The sequence below is a fragment of the Protomyctophum bolini genome (genome assembly GCF_963924005.1).
Source record: "Protomyctophum bolini genome assembly, chromosome: 19".
Taxonomy (NCBI): Eukaryota; Metazoa; Chordata; class Actinopteri; order Myctophiformes; family Myctophidae; genus Protomyctophum; species Protomyctophum bolini.
The window spans coordinates 13,491,050-13,514,679 of NC_137880.1; the positions used below are offsets into that span (position 1 = coordinate 13,491,050).

The 23,630-nt window shown below is 41.4% G+C and overlaps 1 protein-coding gene across 1 annotated transcript; it reads left to right on the forward strand.

The window, feature by feature from the left end:
• Window positions 1-1,732: 1,732 nt before the first annotated feature.
• On the forward strand, window positions 1,733-2,608 carry LOC308334564 (isopentenyl-diphosphate Delta-isomerase 1-like; the record flags this gene model as incomplete). Its single annotated transcript, XM_080791362.1, has 1 exon — window positions 1,733-2,608. One exon carries the CDS (start codon window positions 1,733-1,735, stop codon window positions 2,606-2,608), a length of 876 nt encoding a protein of 291 aa, XP_080647488.1.
• Window positions 2,609-23,630: the final 21,022 nt, after the last annotated feature.

Genomic DNA, 23,630 nt, shown 5'->3' on the forward strand with positions numbered 1-23,630 from the left:
AGAACCATTTGTAGAATCTGCCTCAGTCAGGTCTTAATAGCTTAATCATCCTCTCCCTATAGTATCATGCACAGTAATTGATTTATTACACGAGGACAGACCAATTACCAGAGAGGTTTTAGTTCTCATTTAATCTCTGGAGCTCTATAGTAAGCCAGTCATCTCTGTATGATTCTGACATGGCATTTCCAGCTCCAGGCGAGGGGTGACCGGGGGCGAGCAGGGCCGTGTGAACGAGCTGGTTTACACGTAACGATGGACTGGCATGCAGACAGAGGCGGAGAAAGTACTCAAGCATTTTACTTAAATAATACTGCAATATAGAAAATGTCAGAAATTCAAAATATACTTAGTAAAAATACAAAAGCATTGTCATCTAAATTAACTAATTTTGCAATTGATGGGGGACCCCTGGAACCAACTCAAGGATGGGCCGCACCTTGAGGACAACTTATCCGGCAACACAACGAGAAGACAGGACAGGAACGGAGGCCCAGTACAACTTTCATCCAATTTCTCTGTCTGCAGCCACCACATTTCGGCCACTAGATGGCAGCAAAACGCAAGCACACGTACTGTATGAGCCCAATAGCCTGTAATTTTCTATGCTGCCCAGTGCCCACCATACAAGTTACAATGTCATATCGGTACTTTAAAATGAAAATAATAAATGCATATTATTGCTTTCGGGCAGAAACCTCTTCTCCATATTCTAACTTTGTGGGGTTTTTTCGTCAATTAATGCCCGGCCTATCATCAAGTAGGGCCACTTGATCATAATACAGTGTCACTGTGACACAAAAGCTTAAGCATCAAAAGTAGCAGATCTGCCAGGTCGAAACACAGTGCTGCTATAGAGCATAGCAGTGGGCCTGCTTTTATGGAGCCACTGAAAAAATTACTATTAATCTTTCCCATAGAGAATCACAAAAATATTTATATCAATTATTTAAGCCTAGAAACAAGCCATCAACAGTGAGTCATGACCATTTCTTTGATTCTGTGAAAAAAAGAAAATCACTAAACAAAGAGTATTTATAAAATGTAGTATATCATAATTATATATTCATTTTTCTTTCTTTTGTTTTCCACAGAATCAAAGGTTTTATGCTCATGATTCACCAGTATCCTGAATGACTTGATTCTAGGCTTAGAATAATGAATTGGAAAGTTTTCAGTGGGTCCAGAAAACCTCTATACTAGATTATTTCTGTAATTGCATAATTAATATTGAGGAATTAAAACCAACAGTAACTGCTATTCTGCTACCATAGACCAGCTCATGACGAATCGATCAATCTAATGAACTGCAGGATTCTAAAAGGGACACCACAAACCAAGGGGTGATGATGATGTCACTGTGACACTGTCCATGTTTCTTTTTACAGTCTGTGAGTAATAATGACGTATAATTACTCTCAAATATAAAAAAAATGTCCAAGTCTTGATGCTACAATACTGTCACCCTACACAACCACAGTGGTGTAAGTTCTCCAATAATGTATGCTGCAATAAGTACAGCGGGTACAACAGGTAGTACTATAGAATTTCTAATTTAGGAAACGCTGACAATACCTCTGCAGCGGCTCAGCCACAATGTGAGTCTGGAACTGTGATGTCACCGCCAACATAAAAGAGAGCGTTCAAGCATTTTTCACAACTTTACAGCTTAGTCACAGTAGCAATGACTCAAACTGTGCAAAACATTAGCTAACATCCATTTTAGCTTCTTATGAAGACCCTTACCGGCAAGACCACCACCACCCTGGACGTTGAGCCGAGTGACCACACTGAGAATGTCAAGGCCAACATCCAGGACATGGTAGGCGTTCACCCTGACCAGCAGAGGCTGATCCCTGCCGACAAGCAACTGGAAGGCGGCCGCACCCCGTCTGAAATAAACACAGATGACCTGGACGAGAAGCAGGTGCAGCTCCTCTCGGAGATGTGCATCCTCGTCGACCACGACGACCGCGAGATCGGAGAAGACACCAAGAAAAACTGCCACCTGAACGCCAACATCGACAAAGGCTCGTTGCACAGAGCCTTCAGCGTCTTCCTCTTCGACAGCGAAGAGAGGCTGCTCTTGCAGCAGAGGTCCGACGCCAAGATCACATTCCCAGGCTGTTTTACAAATGCGTGCTGCAGTCACCCTCTGCACACGGCCAGCGAGCTGGAGGAGAGGGACACCATGGGAGTGAGGAGAGCCGCGCAGAGAAGACTCAAAGCCGAACTGGGAATCCCCGCAGAGCAGGTGACGCCGGACGACATGACATACCTGACGAGGATCCACTACAAGGCCCGGTCGGACGGCTTGTGGGGAGAGCACGAGATCGACTACGTCCTCCTCGTGCAAAAGGACGTGGAGGTGCGCCCCGACCCCAACGAGGTCAAGGCCCACCGCTATGTCTCCAGGGAGGAGCTGAAGGAGATGATGAGGAGGGCGAAGCGCAAGGAGCTAGAGATCACGCCTTGGTTCAGTCTCATTGCCGAGACCTTCCTCTTCGAGTGGTGGGACAACCTGGGCAACCTGAAGCAGTTCGTGGACCACAGCCACATCCACCGCATGTATACAGACACACTCGTGCCGCCCTCTAGTATGAAGTAAAAACAAATCACACCCGTGTGAATTGAGGGGTGCTCTTATCATCACGCATCATTCTGGCCAATCACAATTTGTGTCTTCACTTTTCTGCCCTCACTTTTAGCTTCAATATGTACTGTACTTTGCTCAGCCAATCAAATCATCGCTATGGGGTGATCAGCCGATCACAAGCCAATGTTTGTGTTCACACAAACCCGGAAAGCTGGGCACAGGAGGGGCTAGCGCCCCTCAAAAACCAGAAACAAAGAGAGCTCTCGTCAAAACCAGCCTCTTCAATGCAAATTATACTCGCGACTCCTTATAACTAAACAGTTTTAAGGTTATCATCAACCGCACCAATGCTTGCATGGTGAATCATTTGTGGGAGTGGGATTTAGACTTTAGCCTAGATAAAGGCCAAAGTTTCCTCAAAGCTTGATTCACATGCATCTCCCGGAATTTGGGCATTGACCAGTGCCCATTGACCACTTGCCTCCTCACTAAGAAAAGGCGAGACCATAATATTATCAATCCCAGTTCCGGCCTCACTCCACTGTCTCTACATCCATTTTAGACTTTATTTGTCTGTTTTTAAAGACCTAAATGGGCTGGCTCCTCCGTAGTTATATATATAAAAATATATATATATATATATAAACTCATACAGTGTCACCGTAGATCTGGGGTCAAGACCGAGGCAAAAGAACAGAGGTGACCGAGCCTTTGCAGCGGCTGCCCGTATGCTCTGGCACAGCTTGCCTGCATAGTTGTTCTGCCCAGTCCCTTGTGGCTTTTAAATCTTAAAAACTCACTTCTCCCTGGCCTTGAATCCTAGATGAGCATAATGATAAAAACCCCCGGCTTTGCTGTGCACTGCTATTATAAGGATTTATTTCTGTATTTATTATGTGTAATGTTTTGTTTGTTTTGTCTCATTAGTTCCTTGTCTTTGTTTCATTGACTTGTACAGCACGTTGGTGACGGTCAGCCAGTATAATATTGCCAAGGACCCAAAAGTATTTTACATAAATCCATATATGGAGTGCCCTGATGTCATAAACATATACAACAGGGCCACGGTTTAGTTTACGTTAAGTACATAACACAGTGAAAGTAGCCTAGAGAAGGCATGGTAGGCCACTGGGGCTTTATGCCATAACCATAGTTTGGTCCCTACTCCTTTGGCCAATTTACCTTTTAGGCATAGCTGATAGCAGGTGCTCTAATCTATCCAGAGCGACTTAATAAATAAGGTAATTGCATAGAATTCAGAGAGACTGTGAAGTGTGAATGGCTCAAGAAACTAATCTGTACATTTACCCATGTACTGTACTTTGCTGGAGTGTTTCTAATTTTTTATACGTTTACTTCTCCATTACATCCCAGAGGCAGATGTTGTAATTGTTACTTCAATAAAATTACTTTAAATATTTAGTTGTAGTTACTTTGTAGATTATTGCAAAACATATAAACACTTCAGCCCTATGTATTGTACACTTAGTGTACAATAATAAGTTAATAACGGATCTGTTAAATGTAGGTGTGCAATGAGCAAGCACTGACTTTACTATCTTGGCATGATCAAGAAACTCAAACTTTGCCTAGGGTTTAGTTTCCCTTTTAATTAAAACCGGGAAAGCATCTCTGTCATTTTAGATTTTAGCTATCCTGTTGGGTGGAAACATTATGGCATATGTCCAGAACTGTTCTGTTCAGTTCAGGATTCAAATTAAAAACAGAAAACAACATTTTTTCAGAAAACTGTTAGGATGTAGAAGGCATTTGTAGAATCGGCCTCAGGTCTTGATGTGTTATTAAACCAACTGTCAAGAGAAGATTAAATTAGTTTCGTGACATAAGCTGATTTGGCAATTCTGAATTGCCAGAGATTTGAATGACTAACGGGGCTGATGAGGTCACTTTGAGGTTGGCATGATGATGCCTAGGTGTCGTTAACAACTGGAACCGAAATGTAAACAGAAGGACAAGACAGTTGCTGCAATACAGGCGTGTCACTGTACTGGGCAAGAGTCACAATGCAACACTAAGACCAAGAAAATGACCTACAGGAGAGTACAGAGACTGTCAATCAATCCATACACGGAACTTTATAGATGATAGGCCGACAGAGTGATATGAAGAGCTATACTATATAATATATATAACACTGTACAATGTAACATATTATCGTTGCTATCGGGCAGGAATCTCTTATCTCCACATTCTAACTCTAAAATGTTATCATAGTAATCATACTACAGAGTCACACAAATTCATCAAAACTAGTGTTTGAATTTGAATCCTATGAAAAGTAACAGTTTTGGACATCCACCCGACAGAGAGAGGCTATATGATATTTGTGATTGACATCACAAAGTCATGCACAGTACAGTACTGCATGTAGGGGAATGGGTGTGCGTTTGTGTGCGTTTGTGTGCGTTTGTGTGCGTGGCTGCGTGCGATCATCATGTAACTTAATCATCATGATTACAAAGCTAATTTTCTTCCTGGTTGCCCGTGTGACTCAAACAATGGCATCATCATTCTATTGACCCATCTGTGTGGTCGCCTCAGATTTGACCGTATATGGACACTTGGACAGTGTCAGTCGGTGCCTGTCAGATACGATCAAAGGATTTTATTGAAACTCCACGGTACGATTAAAGGATTGAAACAACTCCATGGTGTTAAATGATGGGGTTATTGAGTCAAACATAACATGATCTAAAGAAAAGGGACAGACTTTACCTCACCGGTCAGGAGTGGAGCCTGACCGATTGGTTTGGTTTTAATATCTGTATTGGCCATCATTCAGCCGATTTGTAACACGTCTTGAGTCGTGACAATTTTTTCAGCTTAGTAGATTTTATTGTTATATTCATGTGTTAGACCAGTGGTTCCCAAAGTGGGGTACTAGGGGTACTTGAGGGAGTTCCAGGGGGTACTGTACCTAGCAAAATTAGAGATACTAGCCCTAACAGTGGTTTTACAATATAAATTGGGGTAACAGATAGAAATGCCATTAAATAGGGGGTCCAAAGCATAATGCGTGTAAAACTGGGGGTCCTTGAAATGAATATGTTTCGGAATCACTGCTAGAGCCGTAAAAATCCTCCCTTATCGGGGGGGTAACTGGCATATGTTTTCAAATGGGGTCCATGGCCTAATACATGTTGATGTGGGGGTCCTTGACACGAAAAGGTTTGGGAACCACTGTGTTAGACAGCCACGGCTGACATAACACATACTGTAAACATACAAATTGTCAGCTGTCCAACTATTGAACCCGTTAGAGCTTGTTCATGATTGTATAATTGAAGTTCTATTCATAAATTGATACAGTGTACTTAATTTATTAAAAGATATGTGAATGTTGAATGAATTGAGGATTTGATCAAATATAAGTTTATCAAATTGAGAAACACATTTCTTCTTTTTTATTTTGTATTTTGTACAAAACATCATACATAATGATTCATCATGTTGATGAATTGAATGCATGGGACCACAATGAAAATAAGTCCTCTCAGGACTTGTGTCAGCCTTTTAGCCCAAATGTATGCAAATGTCTGTCTAATTAAGTATCCAATCAATCAAGTTAATCAACCATTGTTAATCAGGACTATACAAAATAGGAATTAGCGTCAGACCCCCAAAACATCTTGCATTTTAATTCTAACAGTGATGCTAAACATTGATAGCATTCCTTCACTAACTATTGCACGAAATGTGTGTGAGAGAAACGAGACGTTTCACCATGCAGTCACAATGACGAAACAGTTTTCATGACCCATAAATAGAGTGAGATATCCGGGTAAACAAACACATCAAATCACAGAGTTGAAGGAGAATAGAAGCTCTTTGTTGCATAAAATAGACATTTAGTTGCTGAGTAACCCGACATGGTGACTGAGGGTGTTTTCCACACTGTGTGTGATAATGAATGTGACAACAAGTCACGTTTCAGTGTTGCCAGAGGTTGCAAGAGAAACAAGAAACCAGGTCTATGAAAAGAATCGCAAAAGACTACGAGCCATATGAGCTACCAATGTCGTGAGCTTGTAGATCTGCTATTTTCATTTGAAATGCATCATCTTGTATGGGGGTCCCTGGCACAAAGTTTTCAGATTCGGGGTCCGCAGACATATGCAAATTAATTTGGGGGTCAACATGAACATGTTTAAGAACCACTGATTTAAACATTAGGGGGAAAAAACAAATAAGCAGCGACTACTCTTGAACTACACTAGAAACAAGCCCCCAAAAAATGAGCAACTTTACAGAAAAGCATGCCCAAGGTTGCATAATAATAAGCAGCCATGGCAACACTGGTGACGAGTCAGGTTTAAAAACCACAAAACAGGTTCAGCTGCAACGAACCTCATGACCATGTGTCACACGCAACTTTTGTTGTGGTGTTTGTTTTGCTCATCAGCCCTTTGCTCCACAGCGCTCTTTTGTGTGCCCGCTGGTGGAAAAGTGAAAAATCCCCCCCGGCTGTCATGTGATACAGATACTACCTGTTCATTATGTGGTTTTTCAGACTGTGCTGGACATCCTCTCAGCTCTGAGGGGTTTGCCAGAATGAGGCATGTCATGTACATGTACAGGATATAATGTGTCATAAGACTTGGTGCCTGGAAAAGGCTCCAGGAACCTTACAGCACTGGTTCCCCTTTTTTTAATTAATGTGTTTGTTGTTTAATTATTTGTTTATGTATTGGGGGGGATGAATTGCTTAATGTGGCAACATTGTTGTCTGACTCAACAGAAACATACCAACAATCCAACATACAGTAAACATATACTAAAGTTGCTATTTAAAAAGGCTTCTTAATAAAAGCCCTAAAAATAAGACCATGGCGATGTTAAAAGTAAACAACAAACTATACTATAATAATTATAAATTATCAAACATTGGCCAAATTGCCAAATATTAGCTAAGAAAGATGAAAGTCCCAAAAGATGATGAAATAGTCGATATACAAGAGGCCTTGTGAGATTGGCATATTATGTAATGCCTACAATTCCAAGTGCTTGTTAGGGTGGGGGTCCAGGGTTTTCAGTGTGTGTGAGTGTGTACACACTAGCTCTGTGTGCGTGCCTGCGTGCCCATTCTGCTCGACAGAGTCCAGTTGAGTATGCAGCTGCACATGGTCAGGGGCAGACCCACATTCCTGAGCTCGGGTGTTGAACTTGGCAGCACTTACATGTTTCACTTAATTAAAAGTATCAATACTGCAATACTAGTAGAAGTATTCGAAATGTACTAAATGTACAAAAGTACTGGCATCAAAATAATAAACTAGTACCACCTGTTTTGAATTGGCACATAATGCAGGAGGCAGCAGGAGGTTGCTTTACTGAAAACGAGTGCTTCCAAACTCTGATGGCAAGATGGCCGCGGTCTGCAAAAGGTCATTAGCCCAATGTGAAAAGGGTGCCACCTGTTGGTGGCGCTATAACAGGCCAATGTGAAAAGGGTGCCACCTGAAAGATTTCACGTAAATTGCACGCTGTGTTCATGATCTGAGGCTTTTTGTTCAAAACAGGCCAATCCTGCAAATTTTGAAAGCCAATGTTAGTCAATTAGGATGGAATATGAAATATCGGACAGATCCGTCTTGAACACATGACTATAGAGATGGTGTGTAACGATTTGCAGGATTTTTGGACAGAATCTGGAGGAGTAATATAAAAAAAATGTTTTTCAAAGTCGGCCTCCTGGTGGCGCTATAACAGGCCGTTCTGGAAAGTTTGGGGCAGAGGTTCATCGTTGGCATCCAGGGAGTGTGTGTGCAAAATTTGGCATCGACCGGATTAACTGTGCAGGAGATTAGCTGGTAACTGATGGACGGACGGACACACTCACACACGCACGGACGGACTCACAGTCTCACACACACACGGATGGAGTGCAAAACATACACTCCACCAATGCCTTCGGCCTGGTGGAGACAATTACATTATTTGAAACTTCCCACCATGTATGCCTGCAGTGGGAATATCGCTATTAGCCAATTTATGACTGACTCTCATTACCAGAACAATTTGTGCTTTGTCATTGATGAGACAAATTTTATCTAACGTTTTTCTTTTGTGTGCTCGCTCTTATTTCCATAAATGGACTTCAGAGCTCTTCTCATGGGTGTGTCAACACAGCTAAAGGAAACTGTAAATTACAGGAAAATGCTGTATTTAACAGATTTTGTGGAGTGGTTCCCATGGAGCTGTGTCATTGATTTCACCATGGCAATCAGCAGAAGTGAGAAGTAACAAAGTATGACTGTTATACAGCACTTAACTTAGTCCTAGGTACATAGACACAAAAACACAGAGAGAGAGAGAGAGAGAGAGAGAGACACAGAACATGAACCAATGCACACCGCTGCAACTATTCCATTGACAGCCCATTCATCCAAACAGAAAAGTCCTATCCGATTGTATTAAACAATGTCAAACTCACCAACATTGCATCTGTATGAAAACCTTGATCTACACATCACAATCCACATCTCTTCTATTCCAAAAGAACCTTTGTAATTGACTGCTGTTTATGTCAAAACCCAAAACTTGAACTTAAAAGTGAAGCAAACTCACACATGGGATAAGTGACCAAGAGCAACTCACTAAACTGCATTCAATCCCAGAGCCAGAAACAGTCACATAACAGCAATAGTACAATAGTTTGATACACACTGCTCAACACAAGCAGCAGCAGCAGCCAAATCTTAAGAAATAAATGTTTCTACCTTGAGCTGTCTTCTATTACTTCCGTGTTAAGTGATGGCCAGGGTCAAACCATAGACCGTAGGCGTAGGGTCAAACTCCAGCAGCATCTCCATACATCAGGCTAGCTCGCCTGTACTTTCCTCCCCAGCTGGGAGCTCCGACGATAGATCATGCTAGTTGGTTGATATTTAGTCCAGTAAGTCCTGCACATAGCTGGTGCAGCATAATGGCCAGGGCATCTGTAGGGCAGACATACAATAATTACATTTGAATATTTGTATTTTTTGTAACTAAATGTGCTATTCTTCAGTAAAAACTTGCTCCAATAATTGTTCTATTCTGGACAGTCAATTTCACTTTTCATTTTATTTTATTTAGTCAATAGTTTACAGCAGTTGATCAATACAACATTAGTCACAAAATGTTCATGGCAAAAATGCATACGTTACTGTTCACATGCAGACTTTATTATTATTATTATTATTTTACAGCCAAAAGGTCATACCATACCAGTATGTCCCACTTTCCATAGTTCCTTTAATTCCCTTGTGTCACTGCTAAATTGGCCACACTTACAGGTGTGTGTGTGTGTGTGTGTGTGTGTGTGTGTGTGTGTGTGTGTGTGTGTGTGGGGGGCTTGATATGAATTGCTTAATCGCGTCACCAGGCTTTCCACCTTATTGATACACAGAACACAGCCTTAATTAATATTTGTATTGGTAACACCTGTGAAGGAACTAAGAAAGTAAGGAATTTATTTCCAATATGACTGCTGTGCTAGGCCTACTGCTAGCCTAGATTGTCTGTAAGGTTTCAAATCACAAACGCACGCACGCACACAAACGTTAAAGATCCCCACACACCGAGCGCGTTTTTCGGATTTTTAGCAGCGTTTGCAACCACCTTTACTTTACCTGGAGAAGAATAAACACATTATGGAAAGCAAACGACCGACAGTTTGTCAGTCTTTCACCTTCACTCCCTGACAACACGGCAAGTTGTTTCTTTTTACTTCCGGTACTTCCAAACAAATTAACATATCGCTGTTTAGGACGGTTTACGGCAGGTGTGGGGGGAAAGGGGGCGGGGCAACATATTGATTGATTGATTTAAATATTTATTAACAGTTTGCAGAATTACAGTAGGCTACATTTCAAGCACAAACTCAATACACAAAGACTGTTAACTGTGAGTGGACAACCCACTTAAGCATTACACTTGTTTACAAGAGGGTGAGGGTCCACCTTGTTCAATTCATCAAAATATTTAGAGACGTACAAATAGACACTTCTCAAAACGTCCGGGTTTCCGAGACTAAACTGCAACTGACCTGCATGATGTGGCTCAAGGTACCGTAGCTCTGGTCCATAGAGCCTAATGCACTTTGCTGCCGTCCAAAGTGCACTATAAAAAATATAGTGTGTAAAAAAAAAAAATGGCAAAGAAAAGCACATTCTGCATTGTGTCTAATTATTTTTGGTTAATTATATTACACACGCACGCACGTGCATGCATGCGCACATACACGATCGATAGATAACAAAAACATGGTTTATGTTATCTTCCAAAATGTAATGTTCTCCAAGGCTATTTATTATTAATGAGTCATCATGAGTTATTGGTAACTCAGTCATGGGAGAGTAAACATGTTTATATTCTCCTTGTTCCCCAACTATTTAATAATAATAATAATAAGACAGACAGACAGACAGACAGACAGACAGACAGACAGACAGACAGACACACACACACACACACACACACACACACACACACACACACTGGTCGGCCAGTCAATACAAGCTAAAAACTGACAATGGCCTGAGTATCTACCATTAAAACCTATGAAATCAAAATTTAATTATCTACTTTAAGAAGCATGTAATGTGTCAAACTAGGGGTTTTTCATGATTCTGAATCCATTCCGCGCATTAGTTTTGCACGAAAAACACTCATTGGGTTAAATTAGGCCCTAGCCTTAGCCACTTTGTGCCCAAATGGGCTGATCACATTTGGGCAAGTGGCTATGGCCGTTTTTAATGCTTGGAATAGATTCAGAATCATTAAAAACCCCTAGTTTGACACATTACATGCTTCTTGAAGCATAATTAGATTTGTTTGGCCATAAATTTAGATAATACTCAATTTTAATATGTTATTTGGATGACCCTATGGATCATAAAAAACCTTGAACGATTAATATTGCAATTTCTTTTGGGTCAAATCAAAGATTGACTGGCCTATAGAGGTATAACTATCATGACCCTATAGCAGCTATATTCTGCTGACTCATTCCCAATTGTTGTCACTTACCGTCACAATCTCATGCTGCCAGGCTATCTTATGCAAATTAAAAGATTCTGTGCCAGGGACCAACAGAAGAGAAGATGTGTGTTAAAAGATGTAACAAGCTCACAGGTTTATGAGCTAGTATATTGACTATTTTTGATTAGGCGACATATAAAATAGGATTAAAATGGTTGCGATACTAACTCATTTTGCATGGGGGACCCCCTGGAAACTCCTCAAGGACCCCTGGGTGTCCACGGACCCCACTCTATGAACCCATGCATGTACTGTATAAGATAGAAAAGACTGAAAGTTAGAGTATAACTTTCCTTAACTTTCTGTGGCCTAACACCATTTCCAAGAAACGTATAAGGAAGGAATGATTCTTATTTACTGTATGCCTGAATGAATTTATTTATTTACTGTATGCTGTGAGGAATGCTGAAGTAGACTCTACCAGCAGTCTGTGTTCCTGGCAATGACAACTATTTGTCATCTGTTATAGTTTCCCTCCAGCAATGTCCATCAAATTTTACAAGCACAGGGAAGTTTGATACCATCACTGTTACTGTTCCACCCTCATGATGACATTTCCAATCGCCGCTCCTGTCCGAGAAACATGTTTTATTTCCCACGTATTAAATGGCCAATCACTTTTATAGTTTTACAGGATATACCGTTTCGTGCTTGCGGATAAAGTAGCTGTTAGTGTTACTGACAGGAGTGATAGTCATAGAAGGAAAGTCACGTGAATGCTTGTAGATTCTGGACTTTGGGGTCGGAATTAGCCTGCAAGTTCCCCCCCCCCCCCCCCCCCCATGCGGGACTGGGATGTGCAGGGTTAACCTGATCTGATTCTGAACTGGGAATAGGGATTACTTGTTAATCATATTAACACTGGCGTATACCTGGCACGGTGGCACAGTCGGTAGTGCTGTCACCTCACAGCTAGAAGGTTCTCCCCGTGTTCCCTAAGGTAGGTACCCTCACAAAAAACATGCAGTAATCCTGGTCTCTAAACTGCCTCCCCCTGGCCAGTCGGGGCGCCTGATGGAGGGGAAAGGAACTGGTTGGAATAACGTGTTTCTTCCACGCGCTACGTCCACCCGGGGAAACTCCCCCCTGTCAGGTGAAAAGAAGCAGCTTGGACGCTCATGCATCGAAGGAAACATGAGGTCAGTCCGTTGCTCTCCCCAGGTTGGCAGAGGGTGTGTAGACTAGCCCAGGTTCACATTAGATAATTGACACTGGGTGAAAATGGGTTGCAAAATCGTGGGAAAAAAAACACAAAAAGAAACAGCAGATCTACAAGCTCACAACGCTTTGCAGCTTGTAAATCGGCTATTTGGGAATAATGTTTCGTATAAAATAGAGCGTAACCATAATACTATAAATGGTAGTTGCCTGGCACTTAGTTGCGTGCTGGAAAATAGCCGATCTATTGAGTTTGTAGATCTGCTATTTGTGGCTTTAGGGTGACACAATCACCTTCCTATGAAAGGTTGATGTCCTCACAAGTATAGTAATATATAGGGGGGGGGGCACTCCCGTGGGCTCAGGTGGAATGAGCTCATCTGTTTGAGCGGTGGTGTGACTTCAGCCTGCATCACCATGAATACGTAATGAGACAGCACACCGAGAGCCAATCACCAGAGGCCTGGACACATCAGGTAGTGAGGGGCCGATGGAAGTGGGCCGGCCAATCAGAATAGGGCAGAGACTGCTGCTGCCTGGGCATGATCAATCAATAATGTACATAGGCTGCCCCCCACACACACACACGCACGCACGCACGCACGCACGCACACACACACACACACACACACACACACACACACACACACACACACACACACACACACACACACACACACACACACACACACACACACACACACACACACACACACACACACACACACACACACACGCATGCACGCACACACACACACACACACACACACACACACACACACACACACACACACACACACACACACACACACAACCTGGGCTGGCTCTGAAACAGCACAGCAAGTGGAACCGAGTGACAGAGAAATCTACAAGAAAGAAAGAAAGAAAGATTTTTGTATTGTATTAAAACAAGCCTTTATTAACTTACAAGATACAACTATTTAGAAAAAAAATATTACTGTGCCTGACAAAAATTACACAAATCACAAACCCTAAAGAAAGACCTACGGACAGTCGGACGGATGGAAGGACGGACGGACGGACAGGACAGAGATCAAGCAGCAGAAGGGTGACCTAAGTCTTCTCGTAGTGGCAGAGTGATTTGTTGTGTGCATGATGATTCACTGCCAGTGAGTCACACTAATAGCAGAAGGACACGTTAATAGCAGGCGGAACACAATCCAAGACCAGGGCCAGTGAGTCAGCAATTTGCAATTACTGTCATCCCAGTGGGACCAAAGCTCTACTCACTTACTATGAGATGCTCTTTCACTTACACTAACACCACCATCACGTGGTAAAGGTTGTTATAAATGCTGCTGCAGAGCACTCTACTCACTTTGGTGTTGTGTTTGTGACTGGTGGTATGTGGCAATAAGAGTGATGGATCGGATAGTATGGGAGATACCTTTTACAGTTTGTTTAAAAGCTGCTTTCTCATCATAAGGGCACGGCTTGTTGTGCAGGACGATGTCATTGGTTTAGACTAGAGCAAGGATAGGCAACCCTAGGCCCGGGTGCCAACATTAGGGACTTGCAATGACTGTTTTCAGGACGGCTCCGCTACGCGGAAGTACGGCGGCTATGACGCCCACGCCGTAGCTGTCAAAATCGTTAAGCAAACAGCCTCCGGTGACATTGGTTGCCATGGTGACGCATCCATGCAGCATGTGTCAAACATAAACACTATTCTCCGTCGCGCGTCAGCTAACTTGCCGATATTGCTTAATTCTTAGTTTCTTACATGTGCTGGACATGATCAGCAGTGGAAAGATTAAGGTCCTGGAGCAATCTGTGTTATTCTAAAACCGTTTTAATAAACATGGTTAATATGACATATTAGTGTTATTTCTTCATTCAGAGCATGCCAACACATTACACAGCATAAGAGAGGTGATGGAGCAATCGGTGTTAGGTGTAAATGTATGACAGCTATAATTTCAATAAACATGGTTATGACATGGCGTTGTAGACACTACGTATAAGTGTAGGTTCTCCCGTAGTAGAAAGGGCTGCGACGGAGAGCAGGTTTATGTATCGAGCACTGAGCCGACTGCCGTATCCGTCGTTGCTTGAAGTCGTTAGTGGCACAGGGAAGGCTGCCACTAAATGTGAGAGAGAGGTTTTCTTCTTTTAAAATTAAATATTCTAAAAAGGTTGTCAGTTAAATTAAGTCCTGTCACATCTACAATTTACATCCTGTACATTATTCTACATTTATTCAAGGTCTAATGAAAAAATAAAGGTTGCTACCTATAGCCTATTGACATGATGTGGTGTCACAATTAAACTTTATGTTGCAAACTGACTATTAAGAACGTGAAAAGATGGCACTTAATTTTAAAAAGGTCCCCATGGTCTAGCCCAGGGGTGGGCAACTTTGACGATGGAGAGGGCCACTATATTTCCAGACACTGGACACCAGACACTTCTTTAACTATATAGAAGTGTCTATTTGTACGTCTCTAAATGTTTTGATGAATTGAACATGGTGGACCCTGTTTCAGACAAGTGTAATGCTTAATTGGGTCGTCCACTCACGGTTAACAGTCTTTGTATTGAGTTTGTGCTTGAAATGTACTGTAATTCTGCAAACTGTTGATAAATATTTCAATCAATCAATGCTGGTTAGTCAGTGGTTCTCAAATATTGTTATGACAAAGAACCCCCAAATTGATATGCAGTATTTGACCACGGACCCTCATTTGAAAGATTTGGTTCCAGGGACCTCTGTAAGAGAAGATCTTATCAACATTTATTTAAAAAGATAATAATAATAGCCGCTCTATACAAGCTCACAACACGCCACGATGCGACGACTTGTGAGCTTTATAGACCAGCTATTTTTGAATAGATGGGGGGGAAATCGGACTTGATTGAGTGTTAAAAGTGGTCTTCAGTTTGCTGGGGGACCCCCTGGAACCCTTACAGGGACTCCTTTGGAAGCTTGTGGTTTATATCACCAATGACATAATATCTTGTTTTTAACACTTGCGTAAGACTAAAGATAGACCAGTACTATAGTGCTGTCACGTCACTGACACTTAACACAGACTGACTGGTGTGTGTGTGTGTGTGTGTGTGTGTGTTGCCAAGGCCATGTAACACAGTTTACACATGATCCCAAAAATAGCAGCGCACCGCAGACAGGAAGTGATGTCACAATGATCCTCAACAGCTGAGCAGGGTAGAGAGGGGCTGGGAAATCTAGGACACGTACCATTCCAAACAACAACGGCTCCTTTCATGCCTCCTCCCTGTATTTCATTCACAAGGTACAATACAATAAGATAGAGTTGACAAAAACACAAACACAAGAAAAGTTAATTATGTTCAGATGACACTTTTGTTCAAATTCATAAAGCGAAGGTAAGGAAATGACGGAGAAAGGACACTGTTCTTATCATAGTGGAATGGGACCTTCACAGAGGCTTCCCTTCTCTCTCGCCCACTCTCTCTCTCTCGCTGGATGCCAGTGGAGTGGAAGTCCATGGGTGTGTGTGTGTGTGTGTGTGTGTGTGTGTGTGTGTGTGTGTGTGTGTGTGTGTGTGTGTGTGAGTGAGGGCTTGTTGTCGCCATGGCAGCAGCCGCATAAACATAAACAATGGCATTCTAGCATGGCCGTCCGTCAAGGTCTAAACCGGGGGCGAGGGAGGAGGGTGTAGCGGTGCGTTGTTAAAGCCTCGCTCTGCAATCTACTTATGGGAAAAAGCTGTGTCACAACAATAATTGAACACATTAGCCAATACAAGATTTTATAAAATAAGCCTATAGTTAACAATAAGTTATAGGTATTTATATATAGGTTTCATTCTTGTATGACAAGGTATATATTTATAAATAAATTCTATAAATAAATAAACCTCCCTTGTTTTATTAATCATATAATGATGATTATCTGACTGTTCACTGGTGAATTTCAGGCAACATTTTCCTATACGATGGAGATGGTTCTGGAATGTCACCCTTTGTTGTTTGTTCCTTCCGTTCATCAGATTAGAACCTTCCATCTAGTGTTGTAATGGAATGGAATGAATGGAATGGAATGGGTAAAGTTACGGGTGTGTCGCGGCAAAGACTTGCAACGTTTAAACATGGTAATTACAATGCAATACTGCCCATTTAGATTGGCCTTGACAAAATTCAACTCAATTTAACTTGAATGTAGGCTAATACTAACTAAATTAATTCCAGGATGGTGTAATTAAAGGTGTATATTCTGATCGTAATCATTGCTAGTGTTAGTTTAGGGTCTTCCCGTCTTTCACACATTCACTGCCAGGTAATTCATTATTTTTTCAGCTAAACCTTTATTGTGACTGCTTTAGAGCATTGGTTCTCAAAGTGGGTCCGAGGGGGTCCTTGAGGGAGGTTCCAGGGGGGCCGCAGCAAAGTAGGTAATGTAGCATCACAATAATTTCAACCACTTTATCCATTTATACACCAAGGTATTAAATATGACCCGTAACAAGGTCCAATTTTACAACTCAGAGTTGAATCAACACTCATGGATTTCACTGTGTGCACCGGTTAGTTTGTATTTTGTATAGGCCTACAGCAGCCAATAACTGTCCCGGGGTTTTTAATGTCACAGACAAGTTATTCAAATTGCGGAGTGCACCTTTAGCCTTAAGGCAGCTATGGAATTATAAATAGCTAAGACTGTGCACAGTCAGAGAGTGCTGTACAGTAGCAAGATGAAAGAGAGAGAGAGAGGGGGGGGGGGGGGGGGTAGTGAAGGGGACAGACAGAGACAAATGAAAGAGATAAAAGAGGAAGAGGTTGGAGGGAGGGATAAAAGGAAAGAGTGAAAGTTGAAAGAAGGAAGGAAGGGGGAAAGAGTTTCCCCAAACAGTTTCCCCTGCCTGCTTGCCCAGGGGATAACTTGAATCCTGTCATTTGTGTCAGATCCTATGTCTAGGTGAGACATGACCTTTGACACAATCTAAATGTCTCAATAGAAGAGCAGGGAGACAAAATACAACCACCCCAATTGTACATAAATTACTATTAACATATATTGAATTAATAAAAACAAAAGTTACATAGTGCTGCTTTAACTAATAGATTTATTTTCTAGGGACCCACTGGACTCCTGTGGAGGACCCCTGGGGAGAACCACTGCTACAGCTGACAGAGGATTGGAATGTAAAGAAGCAAATATTTACTACGTAAAGAAATTATTTAGAGCGCGTCCCTCTCTGTCAGCTTGCCTTACATTCCCACGCTATGAGCTCCGTTCGACCTGTTTAGTCTCCAAGTGGAGGGGGAAAAAAGAAGAGGGAAAAAAATAACTACGTCACCTCTGGCCTATTTTTACAACCCGGTGCTAATGTTTAACTTTGACCTGTTGCTGTCTCTGTGCGTGCGTGCGCGCGTGCACACGTACGTACGTGTGTGCATGCATGCATGCAAGGGAGAAGGGAGAGAGAGAGAGAGAGAGAGAGAGAGAGAGAGAGAGAGAGAGAGGCTTCCCTCAGATGTCTTGCAGGTGAGAGTAGCCGTCGTCTTTTTTTTCAGAGTGTCATGCAATGAACCACATCAAAAAGAAAAGGTAATATTTATGTTGTGCTGCAGCCTGCAATGTCATGAGGACGTTTTACACAATTTTACATAATGGTTTTCTTCACTGGCCCGAAGAAAACAAAGACCCCTGGCCTACAGGGCTGCCCTCTGTGGGAACCCTGATGACCTGGCAACAGGGTGTCTGTATTTACATATCATCACCATTCATGTGGAAACCTTATAAGTCCAAAACGGTTTACTTCTCGGTTTACTTCTCAGCAAAGCCTGCTCACACCTCCTCATGCATTGAAGGAAGCATGAGCCCAGTTCGGGGCTCTCCCCAGGGCAGGTTGGCAGAGGGAGAGTAGCGCCCAGGATTACAGTTTAGGCACAGGGTGATAAATGGGTTGAATATTGTGGGATAAACATTTAAGAGTAAAAAAAAGTAATGGGATTTTTTTTACCTGTGTTTCATTCTTGTATGACAAAGTCAGCATTATTTTACACACAAAAAACACGTAAAAAGTAATGGAGATACAAGGTTTTTGACAGACAGCAACGATATCTTGGTTTTTTCGGTTCGTTTGATAACAGGTTTTTACTGCCGTGGCTGCAGCACAAAGTGTATTGTGTGAAGTGAACTTCACTTATCAGCACCTGTAGGTCAACAAATCACTGCTGCCAGTGGCAACAGCAACTCTAGATGTGTTATGTTCAATCAATGTGTGTAATGTGTGCGTGCAGACATTTACTCAAGTACTGTACTTAAGCACAATGTTGTGTTGAGGTATTCATTACTTTACAGGAGTATTTCCAATTTTCTGTATTTCACGTCTACACCACTGCATCTCAGAGGCAAATGTACTTACCGATATACTCCACTACAATTATTTGAAAACTTTAGAAAACTACTAGTTACTTTGTAGATTTTGATTATTATTACAAAACATGCATTAACCACATACATGCATGTATGATTTCCCCCCGCGGGATAATAAAGGTATCTATCTATCTACATTTCGGAAATTAGAAAATAGACAATCCAAAATGGGACATTCTGCACAATGAGTAGCCTACTTTTACTTTTGGTACTTTACGTACATTTATTTAGCCAATACTTTTGTACATTTAAAATTCTGGACTTTTACTAGTAAGTGTATTTCTATTGAAACTTTTACTTAAGTAAAAATAAATGAGTACATTTTCCACCACTGTCCAGGCTGAACCTCTGGCTGGAAAAGAACATATTGTTGTGTCTCTTCTTGAGAAACCTCCATTTTACCACCGTCTGAAAAGAGAGCCGCCCACACATGCTTTATTGAACTTCGCCTGATATGAGTTTATCCAGGCACTGAGAAGTTGAGAACCCAGTTCATTCAGTGCATATGCTTCCGGCATATTATTCTTTGAGACCAGAGTTCAGTGACAGACAACATGTACTAACACGTCTCTCTTCTTTGAGATTACAGCTTAAATTTGGTTCTCAAACTGCACATTGTGATGTGATGCATGCGCTGAGCTTGTGGATTGCCTTTCAAATTTGTTTTTTTTGTTTACAAATCAAAGATAACACATTGTACCAATGTCATAAAACTGTAGTTTCATCATAATCACATAATCACACATGCATTGACCTTTGTCCATAATTGGGCATGGTTTGGGTTGTGATTAATTTATGATGAACCTATGTTAAGACTTTGCCTATTGTTGCCTGACTATGGCATAATGCTTTGCCTTTACCCTGCAGTGTCATAACGGCCCGTTATTACAAAACTGATATTTTTCAGGATTCAAAAGCATAAAAAGTAGCAGATCTATAAAAGCTTGAGCTTGCGGATCTGCTATACTTTTGATGCAAACAGTTAGAATATGGAGAAAAGAGGTTTCTGCCCAAAAGCAACGATATGCAACCGTACAAAAAGGTATGAATTATTCTTTAATATACTACGTCAGTACTTTGTGAACATTGATTTCCCATACAGAAACGTCTATGTTCCGCCTATAATGACATGCACAAAATAGGGTTTAGGTCATGTCCACTCCAAACACTATAACTGTAAATATGTTTGCCATAAAAATCATTCTGATTCAAGTGGACGGCAGAGTACATACCACCACAACATTAACAATGACAATGCAGAATGATATAGTTATATGATGGCCCTTAACTATGATTATATGTAAGCAGTCATTAGGACTATTATTTGCTATTCTCTGACACAATGCAGTGCCTTTGGCCCACTATCAACAGTGTTCCTTATACAAATAACTGAACTGAACTCCACCACACTTACATGACTTTAGTCGCCGTGATGTCTCATCTACAGTAAAAAATAAATGCCTTAAATTAATGTAGTAACTACAACAAACAAACAGCCTGTGTCCCAGTAACCTCTGCCTCAGTATCCATACTATAGATTCTACTACAGTAACGTCTAGTGCTAGCGTCACGGTACCCACCTTTTGGTGATTAAAGTGGTCCTTTAAGGCTTAAGCGTGCTTGCTTCATAATCAAGCAACCAATCAATCTATTTAATTTATTGTCAAATAACAAGTTGTCTCAACACACATTCCATACCTAATTGAATTGCTCTTTTCATCTCTTTTTGATTCAACACCAAAATGCGGCACCGTTTTATAGAAGAGCTTTATAGAGGGCTGCCTGTGCTGTTGTTCTGTGATGTTTAACTTGCAATATTCTGCTGCCTGAAACTTACAAATCACAAGCTATTAACTAGATATTATAAGTCAGGCCAAATAATTACAGCCTATACAACAACAATAAATATAGCTGCAAGCAGCGATAAGACGGGACAAAGCAATAAGCCCCTTTAAGGCCCCTAATGGGCTTCGCGTCTGCACCACTTGGCATAGCCTTCTACCATATTGCCAAGTTTTGGGAAACCAGAACTGCTATTTTTGGCGGAAGAAAAAGAAGAAGAAGAAGAGGAAAAAAACAGACAAATACAAAAATACTTGGGTGAGAGCAGACTGCTGGGCGTGCGCTGGTGCTTTGGAATGGGGGTCAGATCAACATATCCGCCTGGGTGACAGCAGACTGCTGGGTGAGCGCTGGCACTTTGGCATGGTGGGTCAGATCAACATATATGGTATGAATTCTGTACTGGCCATATATGGAGCGTGTCTTGAGTGTACAGGGTTTGATAAGATCACAATATGGAATGTCAGATCAGATCAGCTTCATATACGGAGATCTAAGGGTGGCAGCGGGGCAGTGTCTTGAGTGTACAGGGTTTGATGTTTTAGTCATAGTCTCTTGAATAGTTGAACTTTGGGGAAGGCCCGTCTAGAGTTTAAATGGACAGGTGTCAAAAGGGAGACATCGAAGAGGAAGAATGGATGGGGAAGGAACATGTTAGAACAGGTCAGCTCCATATATGGAGATCTAAGGGTTTGAGATATAGAGTTGCTGGCCAATATTGATGACATCAGGGAACTCCATATATGGGCTTAATATTGATCACATCACGTGATGTCACGAGGCATGGGAAATGCACCAGCGGTCGCAATAAAAATAAGAATAGCAATAGCCTATTAAATAATAGCAATGATGACAATAATTATATAACAATATAGTCTACTAATGATAATAATAATGATATAATGAATACTAATACTAATAATTATCATCATCATCATTCGTAGCATATCATGATTATTAGCAATATTAATTTATTCATCATCATTATTATTATTATTATTATTATTCATTTTGTTGTTGCTTAGCAAAATATTGACCAGCGAACCATGATTCCTGTTAGTTGTATAGGTTTCATTTCAATTTACTGTAGCTGGAGCCAGGAGGAAGACACTTTGTTTACTACTGTAGATGAAACAGCTAGGTTTCATAATGACCTAGGTTTCATAATGACTTAGCAGGCCAGGTTACTATAAACAGTAGTATCAGCCTATCCAGATCTCAAGCGGACAATAAACAGATACCATGATATTATGGGGGCTATTGAGTGTCGCGGTCACGGTCATTCAACGTGAACACGCCCTGGAGAAATAACTTTATGCAGGTGCTTGTTTGTTCGGTTTCACGCTATGTGACGATGACTATACGCCCTGATCTTTTCCAGGAATGCGGTGATTCAGTGAGTCAGATCGAAAATGGAAATTATATATTATATTGTTATATACCGTAATCAAACGTAACGCTCCTCCATCCCCTCCCGTTTCGCCTAATCGTCCAGTTTCTGGTCGGTCGCGTGATGTTGGCAGAAGGAGGGGTAAGGAGGAGATTTCCCATGTTGGGGATGATTTCCCGGACGCCGGTAAGGCAATGCTTTAATGCCACCAGGGTTGCCAAATTCTATTAGAGAAATAAGCATTGAGCCAAGATCTATGAAAACAACAGGAAGTGACAATATTAGGCTAGGCCACAGCAGCTGAGCAGCATGAGCACTTGTCTTCAAACCTATAGGTACAGTGGTGAGTGGCTAATCGAAAATAGCAGATCTACAAGCTCATAGATCTGATGTGATGTGATGCGTTGTGACGTCACGTGATGTGAGCTTGTAGGTCTGCTATTTTCAAAACAAATATTGGATTTAGATTTTTTTTTTAAACGTGTAATATTTTTGAAACATTTTAACAACACAAATGTGGTTGAAACAACTTTAGACAGCAAGCCCAAATAAGCAATGTACACTTCAGAAACAAACCACAAAAAAGCAAGCCGAAACTACCTACTGACTCACAGCCTCTGAATCACTACACTTGCTATGCTATTCCCATTAAAAATATACAGTTATGAATAATTGAGTGAAACGAAATAGAAATCAGACTGAGTGTCAGGCTAGGTAGCAACTACCAATATTTACAAGCAACTATAGCCTATACTATAGTATAGGAGAAACAAGTCTAATGTTGCTTATAATAAACAGACCTGGCAACAATGGTGCTTAATGCACACAAGTGTCAGGATGAGAAGCACCACTTCCCGGAAAGGATGACGTAATGCCACCCTTGAAAGAATGCACAAAAAAAGAAAAAGGAGGAAACATAACACAGAGGGTGCTGTTGTTGCTGTTGGCATGGCTGCTGCTGTTACTGCAGCCTAGTGTAGTTGGACAAAAGACAAACAGCAGCACAGAAGTTTTTGTTGTGGTTGACTATGGAGTTCAATAACTAACTAGATTCTCTTATATCCTTTTAATTGTTTAATCCATCCAACCACATACACTATTAATATGATCTGTGGCTGTGATATACACAGTAACAGGTATGGTCACCCATACACTACTATAGGCTAATATTAAGACAGACAGACAGACAGACAGACAGACAGACAGACAGACAG